Source organism: Eptatretus burgeri, chromosome 3 (assembly GCF_056783735.1).
Source record: "Eptatretus burgeri isolate ZD-2024b chromosome 3, Ebu_testis_v1, whole genome shotgun sequence".
Taxonomy (NCBI): domain Eukaryota; kingdom Metazoa; phylum Chordata; class Myxini; order Myxiniformes; family Myxinidae; genus Eptatretus; species Eptatretus burgeri.
In genome coordinates, this window is record NC_140963.1 from 105,095,756 (window position 1) to 105,122,555 (window position 26,800).

The following is a 26,800-nucleotide window of genomic DNA, read 5'->3' on the forward strand; positions in this document are numbered from 1 at the left end:
GACTAAACTAGCTAACCTAACCTAACCCTAACCTATAGTCCAACCTATAGCCCTGCAGGTGCCATAATTACATAACAAGCGTAAAATAAATGACAATGAAAAAGCGTGTAAGAATAAACATTCCTGGAAATATATCAACAACAACAACTGACTAAAATATGATCTAAAAATGACCAAACATCCACCCACCCCGAAGCTTCTATTAAATTATTAAAAGTTAGATGCATGGTGTATTTACAAAAGAAATACAAAAGAATTTACTCAAGAAATACAAAATTCCACATAATACATTTCAATGACACATGATGTTACAGTGATATGATGAAAAACTCAAAATTAAAAGTAGAAATGTCTAGTTCTGGGTGCACTCCCCCTCACACTGGCACAGAGCAGTACATTCAAGTGCAGCCTTTTTGCACTTGCAACGATTCACACAACTCTTCTTACATTTACATGACAGCAGTTCACGGCAAGTTTGGGCTGCTTGTGGTAATCTTGTCCAGTGGGGCTCATGCAGCCCCTCCTCACTTTTGGTCCACCCCCAGCTGGTTGCCGGCGGCAGCTCTGGTGCAGGGAGCAACACCTGGCCCCATACATGACCTCCCTGGTAGGCTGCCCTCTTCATGTGCTCTTCCAGAGCTGCCTTGGTTGGAGGAATCAACTCCACATTGTTCTTCCTTGCAAAAAGTTTCTTGCGTGCCTTGTCAATGTCTGTGCATGGACTTGTTCTGTCGTACAGGAGGATGACAAATCTCTCAATGGTGTGCATGACCTCTTCTGGTATGTCACTTGGTGCAGATGACAACTTCAGCAGTGCTTCGGTCAACTCTGGCAACACATTCCAGACTGCCCACGCAGTCTTCTTCCCATGACTTGCAAAACTTGACACAGTGTCACACCCTGTCAGAGAATGGAACATCGTAAGTGCTTGTGCTTTATTTGGCCCCAGTCCAGCTGTTATTTCATGGGCTGCCAGGTATCGGAACCCTTTTCCAGTTCCGAATGCAATCCACAGTTCATTTTCTGGCTGCAGATTCTGGACAACCGAGACAGCCAACACTACAACATCTGTGTCAACCGTTCTGATCATGAATTTGTTGTGGCCATGGCGGGCTGCATGAGATACATGAAGCAGCATTCAACTGTCGGCTTCCTCGTGGGTACATGGGGCCAGCGAAGACAGCGAAGACAGTGGAGGCTTGCTGCAGAATTATTATCCATCAGTGATGTCAAGTTGCTTGTCTTTCAGGTTAAACCACAGGAGGAGAGCTTCTGACAGGAACTTGAACAACTGTGTCTTGTTGGTGTCTCCTCGAAGAAAGTTCTGCCAGTTTCTGGGTATGGCTCCTTCTGCTACCACACATCTGTGCACTCCTTTACCACGCTTTGCTCTTGCACTAGCTTTAAATGAGTCAGCGATGTCGGTGTCCCATACCAGGTCCAGGCGTGATGAAGATTGAAGCCTTGTAGACATGTAAGGGATAAAGATCTCTTGTGCATACTCTCTGAAGTTCTTGCATGCAGCAGGCTTTAGCATCTGCACAATGGCTGCTCCATCAATGAATATACTGGTGGTGGTAGGAGCCTCTGACCTTGCATCTGAGATCTCTTCAAAGCATGTGAGTAGGTCGCTTTTTGTACCTAAGCGGAGACTCCATCCATCAGACAGTGCTGGAGGGCATGCCTGATTTTCATGGCGAAAGAACTCGTCCAGGTTTCCATCCCTCGTCTGACAGCTGATGTAGAGCCCTGAGAAGAGTTGAGCATTGTTCTTGAGGCAAGTGAGCTTATGCTTCTCCTTGCTCACGTTCCTTCTTGGTTGAGCCTTGAAAACTTTGAGCTTTATTTTGGTGAATTGTGTCAGCAACTGGCTTGGTTCTTTCAACAAGGCAATCCCTGGAGAAAACATGGAACTGCTTTAGGCCAATCTCCCTTACCTTTCTGACTGCCTCAATTGCAGGAGAACCAACAATTTCTTTGGTATCAAGAGCAACGAGATCTGGGCTGTCTTCCTCAAAGGGGTTCCTGAGCTCTTCCATGTCTCTGACTAGTGACCGGACATCTTCAGTGAATGAGGCTTGGACACTGGTTGTCTGGTCATGGTGGTGTATGTTGTCTTCTCTTCCAGAGTGCTGGTTTCCATGTTGAAACTCCTCTATGACCCTCAACACTTCCGGCCTAGCGATCATCCAACACCTTAAAGCAGCTGGGTTATCAGTGAGGCCAACTGCCCCACCATCTCCTTTGATGCAGGCATTGTTCTGCTCGTGTGCCTGGTGTATTGGGATTGATGAGAAGATCTTCTTTGTCTTTTGTACCATGAAGCTACCTTCTCGAAACTTTCTGGCTACTTCTGGGTGCCTTTCAGGAAGTTCAGTCATGTCCTTCAAGTGAACTGGAATCCACCTGGCATAGTTCATGTGGTCCATGGCATGGAACCAACAGGTCAATTCTGTCAGGGCATCAAGGTACATAGTGAACGATTTGTTAGAGAACTTACATACACATTCAACAACAACTCCAATTGCTACCAATGGAGACTACCAACCAGCCAGTCTCCCAGTGTTTTGAGGGCAGCCATCTCGATATGGAGACCACCAAACAGCACGACAACCTTATCTTCACCATATTTCTCTGGCCACTTCCACTGAATTTGCTTTGCCAAGGCAAATAGTGGCTGATCGAATGTGACCACTAGTGTTTGTCCTGGATTCAGATGTTCAACAACAGTCTTCACGACATCTATGTAGTGGCGGATCATGGCCACTGTGTGGGCACTGTCCTGGAACATGGGAAGCAGGGCGGTGGGGCAGATTGGTCTCACTTCTGGTGGCTGGCTGCTGGCATGGAAAGCGGCCCAAGATATGTTCTCGCCTCCCTCATCATTTCCGTCTACGACCTGCCTTGCATTGTGTAGCCAGAGATATTCTTCCTCAGTATGCTTTTTAGCCTCTCTGTCAAGTGATGTCACCCTAGCAGCAGGGACAGGCACATTCTTGACACTGCTGGTTACAGGAGGCACGTCAGTGTTGCACTGTGGCAGCTGGCGGATGAACGTACTTGCATCCCCAGATCCTCCAGTTACGACTATAGTTCGATCCACACCTTCTCCCATGAAACTGGGATGTTGGATCAGTGAGATAGCTGTGCCATGGAAGGAGGACTTTGCTGTTGTTGAACTCTGATTGTGATCTATATTGTCTACTGCAGCAGTAGTAAAAACTTTTCCACGCATCTTGGGTGGGCAGACAACTTGCTCTAAGTGAAACTGCTCGCAGACACAGTTCCCCATCTGCGCTGTGAGGTGGAGGACACGATCATACGAGATGCTCATGCCAACGTGTGCCAGCCTATCCACCAGTTCCTTCTTGCGCGTGTGGGTGTGTAACATCATCCCCACATATATTGGAAGAGGCGTTTCTTGCGCAGGGCTGTGCCGTACAGTGGAGGATGGTGAGGTGCTTTGCATACGCTTGTGTTTTGTGCTGTTGAACTTCACAATTTGAGCAATGGTAACTGCTGCATTGCTTGTGTCTATCATCTAGTCCTTGATGCTGGGTCCCTCTAAGACCATGCTGACCAGGCCAAGCAGCATTTGTGGCACAGACTCTTTCTGGCATCCTTCAGGGAACCCAATGAAAGGCTTGGCTTCTCCAAACATGTGGCGGCGCATGACTTTTGCAGCACGTGCAAGATGGATAGCATCATTGTCGCTGTCCATTTCACAAGCTTTAGCAATAGCATCGCCAACATCTTCTCGAAATGCCAACATGATGTCTCTTCTCTTGCTGTGTGATTGCATGTCAGGGAACTGGGCAAGGAGTCTCTGCTTGAGACGTGTGGAATGTTCCCTTGTGTTGCTCCTGACGCCTAGCTGTTCAATTCTTAACTGGTATAGTTGAGCCAGTTCTGCTAACTTGAACACTGGTGCCGTCTCCTCATCCTGTCTGGTCTCTTCAATAAAGAGCACAAGTTCAGAAAAAGCTACTCTTGACAGCTCTTTCTCTGGTTCAGTTTCTCCTGGCGCTTCAGAAGATCGGGCCGCTCTGGCACGATTATATAACCCTGAAAAGCATTTGGCATGGTACTTGGCTTCCAGGGCCACCATGTCCCCAGCACTGAGTTTGCCAAGTAGGGCACTGTCTTCAAGGAGGGTCGCACAGTCCCTCACGTGCCTGTCAATTGTGAAGGTCGCTGCCTCATGAAGCCGTTCTGAGCCTGCAGGTTGTTCACAGAAGAAACAGGAGGGGGGCCTTGACTTATCTGTGCTCGATGAGAGGGACCTGGTGCGCTTGCATGCATCAGTAGAATGGCTGTCATCAGCAGTTACACGCATTCGCTTTTCGGCTCTCTGTACTTTTGTCCTCTTATATTTCAGTCGACAGGTTTCGTGATAACCAGCACTGTTCGCAACCATAGCTGCTTCAATTCCGTGACCTTTGTCAAGCCGGCGTAACTGAAGCGTACGTGGAAGCTCCTTTAGTTCATTGAATCTGATCAGATTTTCGGCCAGGGAACTGTAGCCGCTCCCGACATCTGTTCGCTTGGACTGTGGGGGACGAGTCAGTGTCTCTTTTGTGTCGTCTTGACAGATGATACACAGGTTCCAGTTCGTTGTTGGTGGATGTGACGACGTTGAGACAGGTCGCTCTGGGTCGACCAACTTGAAGCTCTTGGACATGGCTGCTATTAAGCGACGACCACCATCACCAACCTGCAATGACAAATAAATATATTAGAGTCCATGTTACGACTATACGAGCATATTATACAAAATTTTAATTATTTCCCAAAAAAAGGTTTCCCCACCCCCACCCCCAACCCTCTTCACAATTTCGAATTTCGAAAATCTGCTCCCATACGTTTGTAGTACTCGGTGAGGCGCATCCATAGACCCCATAAACGATGAAATCGTTCCACAAATGTAGAAGACCTAGCCATTTTAATTCCTCTGGTAGCCATTTTAATGTCACCTTGCCGCCATTTTGTAAAATGGCTGCCACGGCCCTCAGAGGCTAAATCTGTGGTGGCCAAATATCCAAATCGCTTAATAATATGTCTTTCTACAAGTGTGCCAAATTTGGTGCTTTTATCACTAAATGCACATTAGGTTAGCTATGCTGCCCCACTAAAAATAAAACTGATACTAAAAATATCATACATTAAAAGTAAAAACAATAAATTTATACGAATGGGGATATGTTCAGTGTGTGGAAGCAAAAAGTGTGAATTTGTCAAAAAGAGTAAATTTAAACATGATAACCATAAAACTGGGGGAGATATGCAAAATATTTTATCAGGGAGTAAATTTATGACAACTGGGATACCAGAGAAATTGCATCGACCAGGATATTCTTTCTGTGGTCGAGGAGCAAACTTGGACAAGAGATTAGACAAAGCTGACAATCCTTAGCCATGGAGCAAACCTAAAAACGGGGTTGATGAAGTTTGTGTGGAACACGATATTGAGTATTGAAATAGCACGACATTGGAAGAAAAATACAAAGCTGATAGAAAAATGTTGAATAATTTGTTTGTCTTTGATATGAAATCCAACGTTGAGAGAAAAAATGGATAGGTTCATTGTGAGGCAGTTGATAGGTTTCTAAATTTAAAATGGGGCTTGGTATTGCAAAAAAAAACTATTAAGCTCTGATGTCATCAAGACTGAGGAGCAAGCTGACATACCTTCAGATGAGAAGCTTTTAGCTTATGAATTACATCAATCGATAATCACAAAGTTTAAAAGGCGAGAGGTCCATTCCAAAGCAGTTGATTGCACATAGTTTGCCAATCTAATTGAACTGAAAAACGACAGGGGATACAGGTATACATTAACCATTATTGATTTAAAGTCAAGATATGCATGGGTAGTTCCTTTGAAAAAAAAGAAGAGGCACCACTCTTGTGATAACATTCCAACAGATATTGAATAATAGCAAACAAAAGCCAAAAAATGATGGATTGATGAGGGAACAAAGTTCTATAACGGAGCATTTAAGAATTTCCTGAAAGATAAACGATATCAGATTGTATAGCACCTTTAATGAAGGAAAAGCTGTTGTCATTGAGCGCCTTAATCGCGCTTTGAAAGAGAGATTGTGTAAAAAAAAATTACTGAACTCGGTTCTCAACAATGGGTGTCTTTAAGTCATGACATTGTAGATAATTGCAACAATATAGTTCCTTCCTCAACAAAATCAAAACCATCAGAAACATTTACAAAATTAGCATATGAATAGGAGATTAATCTGAGAAAACCAAAGTGAAAGGTTGGTGATATTGTAAGAATATGTCGGTGGAAAAGTCATTTTGAGAAGGGTTATACAAAGCCATGGACTTTTGAACTTTTCAAAATAATTGATGTTTCAGACAGTTCCTTGGACATATAAATTGTTCGACTTACAGGGAGAGGAAATCTTTGGATAATTTTACTCACAGGAATTACAAAAGACAAAGATGATAAATAATGGAAAAATTATCTCTCTCTCTCTCTCTCTCTCTCTCTCTCTCTCTCTCTCTCTCTCTCTCTCTCTCTCTCTCTCTCTCTCTCTCTCTCTCTCTCTCTCTCTCTCTCTCTCTCTCTCTCTCTCTCTCTCTCTCTCTCTCTCTCTCTCTCTCTCTCTCTCTCTCTCTCTCTCTCTCTCTCTCTCTCTCTCTCTCTCTCTCTCTCTCTCTCTCTCTCTCTCTCTCTCTCTCTCTCTCTCTCTCTCTCTCTCTCTCTCTCTCTCTCTCTCTCTCTCTCTCTCTCTCTCTCTCTCTCTCTCTCTCTCTCTCTCTCTCTCTCTCTCTCTCTCTCTCTCTCTCTCTCTCTCTCTCTCTCTCTCTCTCTCTCTCTCTCTCTCTCTCTCTCTCTCTCTCTCTCTCTCTCTCTCTCTCTCTCTCTCTCTCTCTCTCTCTCTCTCTCTCTCTCTCTCTCTCTCTCTCTCTCTCTCTCTCTCTCTCTCTCTCTCTCTCTCTCTCTCTCTCTCTCTCTCTCTCTCTCTCTCTCTCTCTCTCTCTCTCTCTCTCTCTCTCTCTCTCTCTCTCTCTCTCTCTCTCTCTCTCTCTCTCTCTCTCTCTCTCTCTCTCTCTCTCTCTCTCTCCACCCTCTCTCTCTCTCTCTCTCTCTCTCTCTCTCTCTCCCACCTCTCTCTCTCTCTCTCTCTCCCACCCTCTCTCTCTCTCTCTCTCTCTCTCTCTCTCTCTCTCTCCCACCCCTCTCTCTCTCTCTCTCTCCCACCCCCTCTCTCTCTCTCTCTCCCACCTCTCTCTCTCTCTCACCCCCTCTCTCTCTCTCTCTCCCACCCCCTCTCTCTCTCTCTCTCCCACCCCCTCTCTCTCTCTCTCTCTCTCTCTCTCTCTCTCTCTCCTCTCTCTCTCTCCCCCCTTTTTCGCTCTTCCCCACTTCCTAGCTTCCCCTCCCTCCTGCCTCCTCTCTCTCTCCTCTCTTCATCTCTTTCTCTCTTCCTCACTTCCTTCCCCCCCCCCTTAATACCCTCGTCAGCGAAGCGACGGGTTGTATTTGCTGGAATAAAATATCCTATTCGTTGCATATCAAATCATAAGTACCGCCTAACAGTAACATGTGAAGATTTTTGACAACCTGCAGTTGAGTTTAACTGCTCAGTATCTGCCAGAATTGGCTCACTTGATAAAGCTTATTGCAAACTGAAAGCAATAAATTATTTTTCTTTGCCCAGATACAATCGCCTTCCAGTTCAAATGTTTTGGAAGAAATAATGAAGGTGACAGGAATGAAACACAAAGGTAATTGCTGAATTCAACAATAAACACATGCTATAGTTTTTGCAACCAAGGGAAGGATTTGTTGGTAATGTAACTACTGTAGATAGTGATCTGTGATGATCTTTTTCTTTTCTTTTCTTTTTTTTCAGATGAATTGCAAAAGCTTAAGCAATGGCTTACTCTTTGTCAAATAAATACTTGGAATTTCAGACAACATTCACTGAAAACCGAGATGAAACTATTCAATTCCAATGTAAACTCAGTGTTGTTATATGGTGCAGAAACATGGAAAATGAGTTAAGAAATGAAACACAAACTCATGGTCTTCCATCAAAGATGGTTGAGAAAGATTCTATAGATTTTCTGGTGAAATAGGGTAAGAAATGAGGAAATAATGAGTGTTGGAGAAAGAAATTTTGGCACAGGCCAAAGACCGAAAATGTCGATGGGTAGGACATAGAATGAGAAAGCAAGAGGGACATTTGATTAAAGAAGCCATGTTTTGGACACCAATGAGGAAAAGGAAGATAATTGCTGAACATGAACTTCGGTTCGAAATTATGATGTTGAGAGGAAGAAGAGATGGAAAACATACTTCGAGACTGCTTAATGAGGAGAACCCAGTAATTCAGAGTTGGACCTGCGACAAAAGAAGGGATTACATGTATTATCCAGGAGGAGGTAGGGAGAACATTAGTGAGAATGAAGAATTGCAAGGTAGTTGGGCTGAATGGGATACCTGCCTAAGTATGGAAAGTGTTGGGTGAAGAGGGTGTTGACATCTTGTTGCAGCTGTTTCAGGGACAGTTCCTAAGTTCAGGTCCCAGCAGGGCCAATTGTTTTCTGAGTTCAGCAGACCCCTCCAGTCCTTAATCGAGTTCTGAGTTCCACTGTCTTGCTGCAGACTCCGAGGTGTACCTCAGTTGGTCCAGCAGGTCGTTGAGTTCCACTTACCCATTCCTCCACATATACCTTACCTATCCCAGTGTTTTTGTAGTTTCCCTTGAGACAACAATTGCCAGTTTTTCCACCTTTGGCACAGTTGTATGGGGTTTTTTGTTTTGTATACATTGTCAAAGCTTGTGGAGGAGTGAGGTAGAACACAAAACCGATCAGGATGTAACAGAATGAAAAGACCAGAAGAAAGATTAAGAGGGAGGAGGCATGTGGGAAAACACACCAACAGAAAGTTCAGACAAAATAGAGGGAGACTTGGAGAAATAAGGGACATGACGAAGAATGAGAGGAATGGGTGGACAAGATGGATACAGCCGCAAACTCTCGATCATAGAAGTGGAAGAAAAAAACAAATCTGAAGAAGGTATGCTGGGGGGGGAGGGGGGGTTGATTAGGGTAGGAAATATCTTGAGTATGGATGGAGGATGACCTGAGGTGGTGGTGTACAGCCATTTTGAAGCCCAGGAGAGAATCATGCCATTGAAGAGACTGAGGAAATTGGTTCCACAGGTGGGGAAAAAAAGAGGAATGAGTGAGGGGAGGTGAGCACTGAGCAGTGAGTCTGGATTTTGGGAGGTGTTGATCATAATCCACATTTGAGCTTCCAGTATTGAATTATCCATGGGCAAAGTAGGGTGTATTCAAAAAAATTTCAGCAACATTGAAGGCTTTGTCCCTGTGCATTGTTATTGGACATGGTGAAGCACACTGGAACAGGGAATTGTAGCCCTTTGAAATCAAATGGGCAGTCAATTGGGTGCAGTGGGATGAGAAAATTGAATAAACCTTCTCCACTGAACTGACCAATCAAAATTAATGCTTCTATAACATGTGGCACCAATTTCTTTCCCACCAATCTTTTGCCGTTGCATTGCTTTGGTCCAATCCATATTCCTAAGTGGCGTGATTAGGCATTTCATCTTTTGTTCGAGTTTGCGTGGACTCGAATGAGACCGTTGCGAGGAGTTTTGAAACTCGGTTGGATGGGTCATGGCAAAAATATAAACAAGCAAATTGTCGGTATATAAAGTGCAAATAAGCAAGAGGATTAAAATAATTGGATGAGTGATTGATTGTGCGCATGTTGATTCGATCAGAAAGTTTGAGCATAGGGAGAGAAGATCTGATTTTATTTCCGTGCCAAAGTTCAAGCTCTTCCTTGGCTACAGTCTACAGTATTCAGCTTACTGGAATGCGAAAGAAAAACATTGCAGTCTACATGTTGAGTCACTGCTGGAAATGCAAAAGTTGCTGGCTGCAGGTTTTGCCAGAGGCCAACTGAATGGTTCCTTTTGACAAAGGGTTGAAGAAAGTAACGTAGCTGGTTCAGTACATATTTACTACATATTGCTGTGGCATTTTGACATGCAGGAATTTTATCATTGTCATTTATTGTGACCAAATACACCATATAAAACGGTCCATCTTGGAGATCGATCTGCAAAGCATGAGCCTCTTCTTTATTATACTACCTTCAGAACGAGGTTTCAGCTGCATATTCTCACGTCACCTAATTATAACTGCCGATTAATTATTTGACATTGCCAAGGGGTGGCAGGGTAGCCGAGAGGTGTGCACAATCGCCTTTGAGCCATTTCGTCTGGGTTTGAATCTCAGCCCAGTTGCACACTGTCATCCTGGTGTATCACAGGCAGGATGAGGTATCATTTTGTTTGGCGCCCCATCTGTCGGAATTAGTTGGTTGAAGTTAAAGATCCTGATGATATCATTCATGAAGAGGAGGCAAGCTATTGCTGGCACCCTGAACAAATTATAAATTCCTTCCCAAACCTTCAGGGAACATTGCATCAGTGGCTAGACATGGTTACAGCAATGATGAAACCAGCAGCCAAGGGCTGCACATGAATTGAATGATTGAATCAATTTGACGTTGAGGTATTGTTTTTTGTTTTTCATTTATTCTTCATCGTTGCAGGTTTCGTTGCGCAATTAAAGGAATTGGCAAAGCATAATGAGCCAGCAATTGGTAGGTGACGCTCTTTGGGGAAGGTTGGGTTGGGGGAATGAATACACATACTGCAAATGTAACAAGTTGAACCATTTACTCATTTTCATTGATTAGTAAAGAGGAGAAGAAGAGGTTTTTACGAGTCCTGGGGTATATTTTTCAAAATCTCCAAGATGTTTTTTTCCCTCGAGATAATGTCTTCTTTTTTTGTGCGGTCTTGATATTCATATTGCCATTATTTCAAATGTCCTTGCCCAAAAGAAAAAAGCTAAACAATACTAAAATTGTCAACTATATTTGATATTTACTTTCACCGTTAAATGGTTGTCAGAATGTGTTATTTCCTGACTGAGTTTGAGTTGGTGTCTGAGATGAGATGCACATTAAAAGTTCATGTCATTCATTTTTCACAATCGTATGTGTAAGTATGCCATTTGCAGTCTTTCAGTTGCATCAGGGGTACTGTTTTTTCCTTACTCTTAATTTTGTGTCAAGGGAGCGTTAATATGGGAACTTTTCGTACTTGTTTTATTTTCTCTCTATTGTTACCCCAATTGTTGTTGCATAATGTGAGTGACAAAGATGAATTTCGCAATTGAGGATGACTCCATGAGCTGCCAGTGGATTGTGCTATTCTACACATATTGCAAGACATGTCATCACACCTCTTTCTTTGTGAAATGCAAAATTGTTATCTAAACCCAGCCGACAAACAATTCCTGGTTGTGGGGAGTGCGGGACCTGTGTAAAACTTTGTTTTCATGGTCCATTAATGCAAATTCATATGTTGAAGAACAAAATGGGACTGCTAAGTTCATTCCAGACCATGTGTACTCATGAGGAGCATGCTGTATACACTTTTAGTATGCACCTCATGCATTTTGTCAATCTCTTCTCGACTTGAAATGTTCGTCTCCCAAAATTATTGCTTTATCCACCACGCAGAGAACTTGTATTACGTTTAACCTTGTGTACTACATCATGCATTTCAAGGTTCTTCAGCACCCTGTTAATTTTTTCACGATTTTTATTTTTTTTTAATTGCATGGTGTTTCAAAAGAAGCGGTGCAGTGAAAACTTAACAACTTTTGTGTAAAAATAGGGAAAAGCAACAAAAGCGATGTATACAACGATTTGTCGCGATGATGAACAGGCATTCGAATATATGAGTGAGGAAAGTGAAAAAAATTAACTTTATCGTTAAATCGTTGCGATCTGTTCAAATTCAAGGTATGGGTTAGCAGGCCAAAAAAAAGCGGGTTCAGACCCCAGTGAGGTTACTATAGAAACTCCTTTAGACCCCAGAAAGCGAGGTGGCTGAGGATCACCTGATGAAGGGTAAAATTAAAGACTTAATTATCTTCAAAAGGCATGTTTTAACCCAAACACTCAATTTTCAGTCTTGCACTTTCTTGGAGTTTTCTTCGTATGCATGCAAAGTTTCAGGCTGCTATGTTTTATTGTTTTGGAGTTATGGAGGAGGCATACTGACACGCATGCACACACACACACACACACACACACACACACACACACACACACACACACACACACACACACACACACACACACACACACACACACACACTGACATTTACTGTATAAGTTTAGACAATTACAGGGTGTTTCAAAAGAAACGGTGCAGTAGAAACTTAACAACTTTTGTGCAAAACGATGTCTTTCAGGGAAAAGTCTTTCAGTTGCGTCAGGGGTACTGTTTTTTCCTTATTGTCCTTATTTTTCCTTATTTTCCTATTGTCCAATACAACAAAGAGAAAAGATAACAGAAGATTTGATTTTGAAATTTTTTGACCAGTTGCAACAAATTTATAGCAATTGCTGAAAGTGTCACCCATTAATTTGTCGGTAAAGTTGGTCGCGTCTTCACATGTTTTTAAACACTCGCTGTCAGTTCTTCAGCTTGGATGCCATGGATAGCCCCTGAAATGTTCTCCTTCAGCTCTTCTTTTGTCCTTGAACTGTTTGCATAGACCGTGTTTTTGAGCTTTCCCCACAAATAGATGTATGGAGAGGTAAAGTTGGGAAAACGAGGTAGCCATTAACCATGAGAAATGATGTGATCGTCAAAAAGTGTACTGACTGCATGCATCCTTATTATGGGTTGCCTTAGAGATAAACCATTAACATCCGGCGAACAGAAGTTCACTTGAGTTGTCTATCAGCTGGTGGGTATTTCACTTGAGTGAGTCAATACTACCTACAAGTAAATATGCATACATTTTAATTTTAAGTTTAACAAACACATGAAACACAAGTATTTCCTTCATTACACTGTTACTTTTGAAACACACTGCATAACTGAATGATATCACTTCTATAGAGGCTGAAGTGGTAAATTTCAGTGGGACTCATGAAAATTTGAATTTAAAAATAAAGCATTTATTTGGTTGATTGCAGCAGTTTAAGGTAAATTGGCCAGTAATATTTAAAGAATAAATTTAGAACTGTCATTTTTATTCAAAATTTAAACATGGGAATGAAATATGTAATTTGTCTATTACCACTGTGTTTCAGGACTTGCACCTATTAATTATTCTTCTTCTCTTTCTCTGCCCTTTATAAGGGGTGAGATCCAACAGTACAAAGCTTCTTCCCTGCCTCAACCACAATACTCCTCTACTTCCCCCTGTCCTCAGCCAACTCTCTCCACTCTCCAACCACCCCCACATTATTTATATTCCTCCTCACACAATCTTCCCATCTCAACCGCGGTCTACCTCTTTGCTCCTACCTTGCTCCGTCAACCTACCCACTCTCTTTGCCATTCTTTCTTCCTCCATCTGCACCAAGTGTCCAGCCCACTTCAGCCGGCTTTTTACCAATCTCCCCGTCAAACTCATCTGCGCACCAATGTCCTCCTTCAGTTCATCTATTCTCCTTCGATCCACGCTCTTCACTCCCACAATCCTCCTGACCCAATTGTTCTTGCAAATCTGCAACCTGTGTTGTCTCTCTGTCAAATAGTCTTGTAATGCTCAGTAATTTGCCACGTTCAAAAACGGTGTGTATGCCAAGTTTGGTTTGTCCAGACGAATTAAGAATGGAAGTTGGTCAGGAGGGAGTGGGCAAAATTTGAGGGTTTTTTTTAATGCTTTTCAATTTCATTTTTGTATTGTCTTGACATGTTTGTAAAGTTTATTATTATTATTTTTTTAATTTTTTATTCTAATGATGACAAACTAATTATACACCATATATGATTCTTCAGCATTTGAAAAAAATAAAATGCTTGCGATCCACGTTTGTCTGATTCTGGTTTAGGTATAAATCATATCACTGAGCACTTATGCAAGAAGAATCCAAGTGCATTGCCGTACTACACCTGTGACCTCTGTGATGTTCGGGCTACACGGATGACAATCCTCAGCCACATTATAGGAATCAAGCACAGGGAGAATGTTGTGGTAAGTGTTTGTTTCTTATTTATTTTCTATTTATCCATTACATCCTTGTGTTAACCTATTACATAACATTACTGTGATGAAAAGACATTACTTTGTGTGCCAAGCATGAAAAGACAACGAAAATATGATGATAATGTAACTGCCGACAAGTTTGTGGCCTGTTTTTATTTTTTAAATAATTTATTATCTATTCGCTTATTACCCTCGCCGAAGGAGAGGTCAGTCAGTCGATTGTGGTCGATATATTGATATATCAAGCGATATATTGGTCAGTCGATTGTGTTATTGTCTGGGTCTGTCTGTTTGTTGATTACAGGTTACAATTTTCAACCGATCTTCATGGCCTGTAGTTCACCACATGGTAGAGTTTGTCATAAGGAAGAAGGCTATTGTTTTTGAGGTCAAAAGGTCAACATAGTTTAAAGGTCAACAACTTAGGTGAGATTTCTAAATTCCTCAAGTTTCATCTGATTGACTTGAAATTTGAAGAGGATTTATATTTCAGGTCACTGAATTCAACCAGCCAATTATTGAGGTCAACATCGGCCAAAAGGTCAACAAAGGTCAAAATTCTAAAATTGACAATTTTCTTCCGATTCACTTGAAATTTGAAGAGGAGTTGCATGTTTGGTCATTTAATTCAACCAGCAATTATTTTTGAGCTCAAATTTGTTTTCTGTATTTTGAAAGTGTCGTGCTCTCCACGACGACGTCGTCTTCTTATTCTCTTTGTCTGTCGCCTACAGGTCACAATTCTAAACCAATCAGCGTGAAACTTTACCAAGTTGTTAAGGTAGTCTCAACTGAGAAGCCTAGTGATTTTGAGGTCAAAGGTCATATTGAGGTCAAATATCTGAAATCGTCATTTTTTATCCAATTGACTTGAAATTTGAACAAGATTTGCATATTGCATCACTGAATTAGGAAAGTAACTATTTTTGAGGTCTAAAGGTCAAAGGTCAACTCGAGGTCTAATTTCTAAAATCATCAAATTTTATTTGAAAAATTGTCAATTTTCATCAGATTTACTTGATATTTGAACAAGACTTGCATATTACATTACTGAATTAGGAAACCAACTATTTCTGAGATCAAAAGGTCAAAGGTCAACTCAAGGTCAAACTTCTAAAATCCATTTCAATCTGAAAAATAATCAATTCCCATTGACCTGAACTTTGATTAAGATTGTGAATATTAATGAAATGGACAATATCATGTGTCTGTGGCAACCTTGGGAGAGGGGGTTGAGGGGGGGGGGGTGGATTTTGCAATATCGTGCTAAGCACAGTCTTTTTCTTTGTTTGTTTGTTTGTTTGTTTGTTTGTCCACACAGAACTTTTGTGTTTTCCTCCGCAACCGCTTGTCGGATTGAGACAAAATTTTCACGATTGGTGCAACAACGAACGCAGAATGTTCTAATAATAATTATGACGTCATAGGTCACTTGCTTTGGCAGCCATGTTTGAAAAATATAAAACCTTTGGCCCTCTGTATCACTGAAACCATACCAAGGGAAAAATTGAAACCTGGCACATAGCAAGTATTCCTTAAAGGCAGCCAAAATGTGATATTTGTGATATTAAAAAAAGACAGATTGTGGTGCACGTTCGCACAGGCGTATGGTATGGAAGAGTGTGATATTTTTATGATGTCATCATTGCATATGTAGAACGCCACATCCCATCAGGATGAAAATTTTTAAGTCATCTTGGGATAAAATGATCCACAAAAAAATTATTTTTTGATGGCATCGTCGGTCACGTGATTCGGCAGCCATATTGTTTTTGAAAAATACCTTCAAAAATCTTCTCTGAAATTGCGGAACAGATCGAGGCGAAACTTTACACACATGACCGCCCTATCCATGAGGAACAAAAAGGTCAACCATATGACATCATGGGTCACGTGGTTTGGCAGCCGTATTGGATTTACCCTCAAACCTATTAAAAAAAAATACACCACTCAAGAGAAGTCCTGGCGAGGGTCTGCAATCTCTGATTGCTCTTTTTCTTGTTTATTTTATTTTCACCACCTTTCCTCCGGTATAGCATGGATTTTGGGAGTTTCAGTTGGAAGGCATTAGTGGAAGAATGCCTGTGTCCTGGGAGCTGGGAAGGGTTGGATAGCTGAGAAATCAAAGCTTTCAGCACACCTAAACTCTTTTGTTCTTCCTTTCTGTTTGTGGAATTGTCTTCCTTTAGACTATTCATTTGCACTCTTCCCTCCATGGCTTTAAGGAAGCGATGTGCCAACGTATCACGTCATTTTCCATCGCCAATTGCAATCTTTTCTCAATCCATTAACCTGACTGAACCTAACCCTCTTACTTCCACATTACTGTTTCTTCCCATCCTATCTCAACTCGCTTCCTGTTTGCTCATTCCCTTGCTAATTTTGTCTAACTTTGCTCCCACTTTCACTATTTTGCCTTTTTCCCTTTTGTCACCTTGCTCATCCATCCATTGGTCTGGATCTTCTATCAATGAATAAATAGAAATGAGATTAAAAGCAATTTTATTTGTGTAATGTTGAGCGTTCTACCCAAAACTGAGATTTGAAATGTTGAGATTTTGTGCGAGTCAGCTCCTCTGCCCCCTCCCCCCTCTCCCCCCGCCCCCCCCCAATATTTTTGTTAACAATCGGTTTAATTATATGAACACATTATGCTCATAAGTAAGTGAAGGATTGCACAAAATAACATGCTTTTGTGTCTTGCAGAAGCAAACTCATGGTGACAGCATTCTGAAAAGTGATGGGTTGATGAAAAGGTTGGAAAAAATTGAGATGCTGAAGAAGCTTTGTTTAGAAATTTCAAAGAAGGACCAAAATCCATTTTCCTTCAAAGTAAGCTGCACTGCAGACATTGTCCATCATGGAAATGTTTTGCAAGACATTTACTGCTGCCTTAATATATCAGTGAAATTTCAAAAAAGTGAATAAAATCTCTGCAACCCAGCATTTCTAATTCAGTAAAAAAAGTGGAAGGTTGTGTTTGTTTCATATTATTGTGTTGTCTGGTGTTGTCTGATGTGTCTGTAATTCAATTTTGTCTTTTGTAAATCCTTGTTCTTCATAATAGATTTCATTCGGCTGTCGTGTTTTTGAATTTATCATCCTCCGATAGTTAACTATTGTGGGACACCCCGTACATACCTGCTGTTCTCCTCCCCACCCCCTCAAAAAAATTGCTCTGCTCCTTCATTTGATTGCTTCTCCCTTTGCTGGATCATCAAAATGTAGACCTACTTTGTTTTTTAACCAATGGATAGACACTTTTCAAAGTATGTAGACCCCTGTATACAATTTAGATGTTTAAGACGTTTGGTTTGTAATTTTGTTGCAGATTGTGCATGAAACTCACGAAAAGTTTGCTCCACCGGTAATGCAATCAAAGACCAGAGAAGCGATGAAACGTCCTTTGCCACATGGTAACGAAATGACCGATGTGGTGTGTAATTTTTGTCTTTGTTGATAAGGTATAGTGAAATCAATCCAGGCACAATTTTACAGGGAAAGCAGTGTTTGGTCCACCTTGGAAGCAGCCAAGAATGGATTCGAGTTTCCTTGGAGGCATTCGAATGCCAATGGGACAGAAGAATATTGGAATGCGAATACAAGGTTTGGAGAATGTTGGGCTAGGTGGGGAAGTGTTGGGGGAGGAGGGTGAGCAGCATTGCATCAGAGGGGGAGAGTTGTGCATGCATTTGTCGTAGGATGAGGGTGTGCTTGACTAAACGAGGTACAGTTAATAAAATAAAGGAAACGAATTGGTGGGCAGATATGGTGGGGCGAATGAGTTGCGAAATCTAACCTGCTCCCTCTCCCCATGGGGTTTTCCATTTCATTCAGCTATCCCTCGGGGTTAATACGAAGGCACACATGAAGACAGATTGTGGTGCACGTTCGCACAGGCGTATGGTATGAATTGACTTGCTGATGCATGAATAGCCTCGTGCTGCACCACAAGCAGGCCAATGCTGCTTTGCAACATCATGGGAGAGGGAGGGGAGTGGGGGAGGGTTGCAGATGCTTGTGTCTGAGGAGGGATGGTTGGCAGTGCATGTGATGGAAGGGGGGATTGCGTTGTACATTTGTATGTTGGGGTTACGTTGCACATGTGTGTCAGAAGTTGAAGTGGGGGGGGGGGCGTTGTATATGCATGCATGTGTTGGGTGTGTACACACATACATGTCGGTGTATGTATGTTGGGGGGGTGGGGGAGATTGGGAGGTTGGAGATGTATGTACGTTTGTGATGAAATAGGCATTTCAGGCTTTATCATTGTATATTGTGTATCCATGTATTTTTGAGGTGTGGCATTTGGAATAATTTCAATGTTTTTTTTTCACCAATTATAAAATTTGTTATTGCTAAAACATTTCAAAACCATTTGCAATTGACTTGTGATTTATTTTTCAAGAACCACTTTCCCCATCCTTTCTCTTGCAGCACAATTGCAGGGTGCATTTGGTAGGGGGTTGGGTAGAGGACCATGTCTCTCTCAACTTTTGCCACATCTTCCTGATTTCCGTCAAGGTTTGCCACATCCTTCTGACCTCCCTCTACTTCCTCCCCGACTTCAGTTGCCCTTCAATGATTTTCAGCAAAACAGCAGGTATAGTGTCATGGATGATATACTTGCGTTCGTTCACAAGGAGGCAATTGCAGGGCTTCGGGACTTGACTGCATTGAAGTCTTCCTTAACCTCTTTCTCTCGTAAATTGATGCAGGTTGCTGTTAGTCATCCAGTCAAATTAATATAGTAAAAGTATATAATTGCAAAAAGCTGAACTTACTAGTTGGTAAAGCTGATGTTTCGACCAGAATCCACTCTTCTTGGTCACGGCAGATGTTGAAGTGAAGAAGAAGCTTGAGCATCACCACGTGTCCTCAGCTGTTGGTAAGTTGAGTTGGTCTGTTGACCAATCTGGGCGTCACGTGACTGTTGCAGATGGCGTGGAAGAGAGGTTATTGCTTTGTCCCACACAAATGACAGATGAAATCACAAATCACCATTTTTGTTGAGCGATAGTGATTCAACTCTTTCACAAATGGATTCCTTTAAAACCTCGAGCAAATCACTTTTTTATCCGTCTAAGATGACCACTTGACTTATCAAAGCTGTGACCTCTTCATGAACTGGACGACTATGTTGGTTCCTACGGACGTGCCTCAAGGGTTTGCCAAGTTTCTCCTATGTAGGTTTCAGTACATGATGGGTCTCCACATCTGATGCCATACACGAAGTCACGTTTCCTATCCTTCTGGCTCTTGTTCTTACCATGAACTAACTGGCTACACAGAATTCTGTATGATGTATATGATGTAACAATGCCAAACTTGGAGAAGGATCTCACTTTCTCAGATAGCCCCGCCACAAACGGAATGGTCACTCGTGTCATATTTTCTTGAGTTGTGTCCTGGTGTTTACCAGACATGATGTTGTTTTTGCTTATTCCTGATTTTAGAAAAGACCATCCAGGGTAAGCACACTTACGAAGAGCACTCCTGATATTCTCCTCACATATTTTCCCCTTCTGTGTCGTTGGAATAGTATCTGCATGAAGGAAAAGAGTGTGAATGGCAGATAATTTGTGGATCAGTGGGTGGTGTGACTCAAACTGCAAATAGTGGTTGATATGTGTGGGTTTCCTGAATGCCTCACACTCCAAGCAGTCTTCACCATTCGTGTGAACCTTGAATCAAGAAAGGCGAACTTGTCATTGTTGTATGGTTCCTTTGTGAACTGGATATTCATGTCCACACTGTCCAGGTAATTGCTGTTCACACTTCTTGATAACCACAAAGCTGTCATCTTCATACCTCACCCACAACGTAGGTTTGGAACCACTGTAATTCTCCAGCATAACACTTTCAAACATTTCCATGTATAGATTGGCAACAATTGTTGAGATGGGGGAGAGCCCATAGGACAATCATGTTGTTTGAAAAACTGGTGTTTGCATATGAAGAAGGTTGAGTTCAAGCATAAGGACACCAGATCCACAATCTGATCCACGGGGACGCTAATACGTTCCTTAAGAATGCTGTCCATTTCAAGGAATTCACAAACTCCAGACATAGCACCCATTGTCAGGATGGAGATAAACAGAGCACTGACATCATAAGAAACAATTGACTCATCTTCCTCACCAATTAAAAGTCCTTGGTCTTCAAAGCAAAGTCTTCTGTATTACGCACATGACGATCAGACGATTGTGTCAGGTCAGGTTCGATCTGTGACCTGCTACAGGTACCATGTAAACCTGTACTAACCTGTTCCATGGTCGGGTTGTCGGCGACTAAACCGTCTCCCCCACCAGGTTTTCTGGTGAGGAGGGTGTTTGGATATGGACACCCAGCAGGATTAAAAACAAAACCTGTCAAAGGGCGGAGGAGCTCCTTGTGAGCCAACGGCCATCCATATCTAGTGCCCAACTGTGTCTGCGGACGTCCTCCTGCAGTTGGGTTACTTCTTATTAGGAGGTTGGTGGCAGGATTTGCACTCCAGCCACCGTAAAACGCTTCATTCCGCAAACGCAAAAACGCAAAAAAATCTGAAAACCCACTCCGTGGGAGTACCTCCTGTGCAGCTTCCCTTCGCAGGGCAGCTCACCGGATGATGGGATTGGGGCAAAGCCTTCGGGACCCCCAATCTTTGATAGGAGGGAAACCACGGGGTAACATCCCTGGGTCAGGTTGCGGGAGAGTGTGTCGGAGTGGTGCTGAGGTGTCGTCCACCAGACGGCGGTCTCCTTGGGTTAACCTGAGGCGGTCCCTTCGGGTGGGTGCCTGGAATGTCCTATCCCTAAGAGAGGATGATCACCTGTCTCTGTTATCATCTGAGCTCAAGCGTTTGGACATCGGGATTGCAGCTCTCTCTGAGGTTCGGAGACCGGATTGCGGCGAGATAATGGTGGGTGGTTACACCTACTATTGGTCTGGTCGCTCTGATGGTTACCATACCCAAGGAGTTGCTGTAGCTGTGTCCAATAAGCTGACCCCAATGATAATTGAGGTAACACCGGTCAACGAGCGTATTATGAGATTAAGGATTCGTCACTCCTTAGGTGTCATTTCCCTGGTCTCTATTTATGCTCCGACTGAGGCGAGTGATCTTACCGTGAAGGACGCATTCTACGCCACACTCGAGTCTGTGGTTGATCAGTGCCCCAGACGAGATACACTTCTAGTCTTGGGGGATTTCAATGCATCGACTGGAACTGATAGGGATGGTTATGAGGTGTGTGTTGGTCCCCATGGGTCAGGAACTATGAACCAGAATAGCACTAAGTTCCTTGACTTTGCAAGAAGTCATGGACTTAGGGTGGCTGGTTCATGGTTTCAGCGCCCGCAAGCTCATCGCTGGACTTGGTATTCCAACGCTGGCGGTGTGGCAAAGGAGATTGACCATGTCCTCATTGACGGTCGTTGGAGGATGATCCAGAACTGCAGGGTCTACCGGAGTGCTCAGTTCCTCAATACTGACCACAGGCTTGTTGTAGCAACTCTAAAGCTGCACCTTAAATCCTGGAGAATGGTACCATCCCAGCCTAGGCTGGATGTTGCCAAGCTCAGGGATGAGAGAGTAGCTGAGGAGTTTGCGAACAGGTGGAGTGGACACTTGGGGGGTCTGGGTGCTTTGGGGGGTCCTGAAGAGTTGTGGAGCACCTTCAAGACCACCGTCCTTGATGTTGCCGGTGGATGCCTTGGAGTTCACCGCAGGGCAAAGAAGAATTTTGTCTCTCAAGGGACACTGGATACCATTGACCAGAGTCGCAGGGCCAGGCTGAATGGCAGAGCTGAGCTGTTCAGGGAGCTGAGGCGTAAAACTGTACGTGCACTGAGGGTGGACAAGGAGGCCTATGTGCGAGGAATCTGTGAGGGGGTAGAGCATCACCTGTGGACAGGTGATTCTCGTCCCGCTTACAGGGATATTCGCACATTACGTTCATCCAAGCCCATCCCTCGGAGCACTGCAGTTCGAGCAGAGAGTGGTAGGCTCTTGACAGAGGAGTCTGAAGTGAAGGCCCGCTGGGCTGGTTACTTTGAGCGGTTGTACCAGGCTGATCCCCCAGCTGTCGAGTTGGACGTCAAGGGTGTTACAATCCCTGTTGCTGACCCTCGAATCAACTGTGGTCCACCATCGCTTGTGGAAACACGGGCTGCGGTGAACCAGTTGAAACGGGGCAAAGCTCCAGGGATCTGTGGCATCCATGCCGAACTTCTCAAGGCTGGTGGAAATGCTGCACTCGCGTCGTTGCATGCAGTTTTGTGCTCTGCCTGGAACACAGGCATCATCCCAACTGACTGGAAGAGGGCGCTTGTTGTTCCTCTCTGTAAAGGAAAGGGTGATCGCCAAGACTGCAACAACTACCGAGGGGTGACGCTGCTCTCAGTGCCGGGCAAGGTCTTTGCTCGGATAATTCTTGATAGGGTTCGCCACCATCTGCTTGAGCACCAGCGTCCAGAGCAGTCAGGCTTTACACCAAAGAGGTCAACGATTGACCGTATCCTTGCACTTCGTGTCCTCACCGAACGCAGACGAGAGTTTCGGCAGGGGCTGCTTGCAGCCTATGTTGATCTCTGTAAAGCGTTCGATTCAGTGAATCGGGATGTCCTCTGGAGGATTCTTGGTCTTCGTGGGGTGCCACCAAAACTGATCGATCTGATGTCTGAACTCTACTCTGGTACTGAGAGTGCTGTGAAGTGTGGTGGTACCATCTCTGACTTATTTCCAGTTGTTACTGGAGTTCGTCAGGGGTGTGTACTTGCCCCCACACTTTTCAGCACTTGTATGGACTGGATTTTTGGGAGGATGTCGGAGAGATCAAGTTGCGGTGCATCGTTTGGCAATGTCAAGATCTCGGACCTTGATTTTGCAGATGATGCAGTCATCTTTGCGGAGACTTTAGACATCCTCTTGGGGGCCCTCGAGGTGCTGAATGAGGAGTCGGAGCCGTTGGGATTACGGATTTCTTGGGTCAAAACAAAGATCCAGGCTTTCGGTGACATCTTGGATGCTGCTGTCCTGTCTGTGTCTGTTTGTGGTGAGGATGTTGAGGTCGTGGATAGATTCACTTACCTTGGCAGTGATATTCATGTCTCCGCAGGTTGTGAGCCGGAGGTCAATAGACGTCTGGGTCGGGCCTGGGGAGTCATGGATTCACTGGATCATGGGGTGTGGCGCTGCCGGTACCTGTGCGGGAGGACGAAAGTCCGAGTCTTCAGGTCCTTGGTACTTCCAGTCTTGCTCTATGGGTGCGAGACTTGGACTTTGACCAAGGATCTGAGACGGAGACAATTCCTTTGGTACCAGGTCTCTTCGGAGAATCCTTGGCTATCGCTGGTCGGATTTTGTGTCCAACGAGCGGTTGCTGAGAGAGACTCGGATGAGATTTGTTACCTGCATAGTCCGTGAGCGTCAGCTGCGGCTGTATGGACATGTGGCTCGTTTTCCTGACGCTGATCCTGCTCACCAGATTCTCTCAGCGAGGGAGTCTCATGAGTGGAGGAGGCCAGTGGGCCGACCACGTGCCTCATGGTTGCAGCAGGTTGACCATCATCTCAAGGAGATGGGGATGGGCCTGGCATCTGCCTGGGGGATGGCCAGACGGAGGCCCCTGGAGTACCGGCGGAAAGTGGACGCAGCGACGCGCTGTTCTGGCACATGCTCCCATACCTGACCTGATCAGACAAACCAACCAGCGGGGCCAATAATCCTTCCTCCAAATTTATCAATATTACACGTGCAAGAGTCCACACTGCTGACAATAGGTCTGAGAAGAATTAGATCTGGTTTGTGTATCTTGGGAATACCATAGAAGGCAGACACACTAGGTTCCGTTAGTAGAGTGAGGAATCGTTTCATTTTATCACTGATATTACCCAGTGAGTGTATATTATTCACCATGGAGTATAATTTCTTCCTTATACCACAAATAGGATTGTGACCAAGCTTCTTCTGTATTTTTCTTTTTTTGTCCTGCAAAAGGCTCACATACTTATCATGATAGTCTTCATTCAAAACGACTTCACATCTACATTTGTCCGCTGGTACAATCACAATGTTCTTATTACTTGCAAGGCTGTATACAGCCAAGTGTTCTGCCTTTGAGATATTCAGCGTAGGTGTCTTTGCGTAACGAAATGAAGTGCTGACATTGTAGTGAAGCTTCTCCGCTTGTACGTCATCAAGTTCCGCCAAGTGAATGGCCGACTCAGTAAGAGCGAAGTATTCTGAAAAATGAATCTTTTCAGGAGTCATTGCATAGTTAAGACCTTTAGAAAGCACTAAAATCTCTTCCTCAGATAACACTCTTTTAGAAACATTTTTCACCGACAAATCAAGATCTCCCTTTTGATTCGACCTACTTTTGGCACCCAGGTTGGAATCCAAAAAAATCCCTGGATTCATCACGCAATCTAGCGAACTTCTCAACATGGAAGATTTTTACCCGTTCATGCTGGATTAGCTGCGCATGCACAGTGAACTCCTTCACTCTTTCAAAAGTATAGTGGAGAACCATGTTGTGATGGATGTTCAAATTTATCACGTGAAGCCTCCAGATGAAAATTGGCTTGTCAAATTCTTTTACTGAGTAATTTCCTTTTGGCCTCACGCACAATCGTACCAGCTTTATCACTGATAAAGTGATAAATATCACTGATAAACTGAGCCCTTTGAAGTTGCTTGAAATCCCAAGGCTTTTCAGGATGATGTAGTTGTGGCGACATCTGACATTGAAACGAAGATGGTTGTGGTAATTAGGCGTCTTCTTTGCTAACTTTTCAAGCTCTCTGCACAATTCGAGAACTTCTCACCCAAATTTATTTTGAATAAATCGATGCAGGTTGTTGTTATTCATCCAGTCGAATTAAGACATTAAAAATATATCACTTTAAAAAATGCTGGACCTACGAATCGGGAAAGTCGACGTTTCAAATGGGAATCCACTTGTCTTGGTCACGGCAGATGTTAAAGTGAAAAAGAAGCTTGAGCATCGCCACATGACCTCGGCTGTTGATAAGGTAAGTTGGTCTGCAGACCAATCCGCGCATCATGTGACATCCTTCTCCAAGTTTGGCATTGTTACATCATATAAACCCAACAGAATTCTGCGCAGCCAGTTAGTTCATGGTAAGGACAAGATCCAGAAGGATAGGAAATGCGACTTTTCTTTTTTTTTGTATACCTTGGCGAGGTTCATGAGAGCCAACACACAACGCACAGCAAGGGGGGCATGAAACAAGAGGGGTGGGAGTGGGAAGGACAAAACAGTGGGGAACAGAGACACGAGGAGATTTGTGGAAGGGAGAGGGATGGGGTGGGGAACATGGGGTATACAAGATGGACATTACAGGGACTTTCAGGAAGGAAAGCAGGGAATTTGAAGGATGTGTGTTTGGGGTGGATTAACGGGGGTAGAAAAGATTGAGGAATTGGATGGGGTACGATAAGAGGTGGTGGTGAACAGCTGTTTTGAATGCCTGGAGGGAAGAATGGGATTGAACAGAGTGAGGGAGTTTATTCCAAAGGTGGGAAAAAAGAGGAATGAAAGAGTGAATGTGAGCAGTGATTCGTGATTTTGGTAGTTTTACCAGAAGGGCGTTGTTGACAGACCTTGAGCGCCCTGCGGAAATATGGTGGGGACAAATCGCAGACACAGCAGGGGGGCGAGACTGGAGAGGAGACGGTAGAACACAGAAAGACCACCGACCTGCCTGGGGTGAGAGAGTGAGAGGCCCAAAGACTCACTCTCATCGCGGGAGATGCCAATGATTTGAAATGCCTTGGTTTCCACAGCGTGAAGCTGAGAAAGTTTGGAGGCAGGAGCACCAGCCCAGAAGGGAGAGCAGTACTCCATCAGGCTGCGGAGGAAAGCTTTGTATGTGGTCAGGAGCTCAGGTGGGCCGAGGAAGGACTTTGCACGACGGAGGATTCCCAGTCGGCGACTGGCTTTGGAGGCCAGGTTGGAAATGTGGCTTTCCCAGAAAAGATCATGGCAAATAGTGAGACCCAGAAGCTTGAAAGAAAGGACTTCTTCCAGAGGATTTTTGAGAAAATGGATGGGGGGGGGTCCAAACAGTCCTTTCGGAGAGAGAGTGAGAGTGTGACATTTGTCCGGATTGAAAGACGTTCCACGTGTTGGACCAGTTTGTGATTTTACCCAGATCTGCATTGAGCGAAGAATCTGCTGCTTGCCGGTCTTGGGGATGACCGATGATGGTACAGCAGAGGGTGGAGTCATCAGCAAAGAGATGACGAGGATTTTCCAGAGTCGGAGAGATCATTGATGAAAACAAGAAAAAGAACAGGGCCCAGAACGCTGCCTTGAGCAACTCCAGCCTGGACTGGAAGAGCGGATGAAAGAACTCCATTTTGGGCCACACGTTGACTGCGACAGGAGAGGCAGTCTGCAAGCCATGAGTGGAGACGGCCTTGGATACCATAGGAAGAGAGTTTGGTGAGCAGGGCAGGGTGCCAGACCATGTCAAAAGCACACGATATGTCTAGGGATATAGCTCTGATTTCATGTCCAGAATTGAGGACCTCCATCCATTGTTGGAAGAGCAGAAGCAGCATATCCAGGGTAGAATGACCTGGCCTGAAACCAAATTGATGATTGGAAATCAAGCCTTTGGAGAAGAGGAAATATTTAATGTCTGAAGCGATGATGGATTCCATAACCTTGTTGATGATTGGGAGAAGGCTGATTGG

At 43.9% G+C, this 26,800-nt stretch overlaps 1 protein-coding gene and 1 pseudogene across 1 annotated transcript in view; one reads left to right on the plus strand and one right to left on the minus strand.

The window, feature by feature from the left end:
- LOC147030578 (uncharacterized) overlaps positions 1-26,800 on the plus strand; it is a 263,534-nt gene that overhangs the window by 221,763 nt on the left and 14,971 nt on the right. The window contains 7 exon segments of the mRNA XM_085872191.1: positions 7,683-7,749; positions 10,622-10,672; positions 13,937-14,079; positions 16,798-16,923; positions 17,423-17,507; positions 17,590-17,697; positions 18,529-18,694. Coding sequence (XP_085728317.1) covers positions 7,683-7,749; positions 10,622-10,672; positions 13,937-14,079; positions 16,798-16,923; positions 17,423-17,507; positions 17,590-17,697; positions 18,529-18,694 — 746 coding nt within the window.
- LOC147030580 (uncharacterized) lies at positions 2,072-4,777 on the minus strand (annotated as a pseudogene).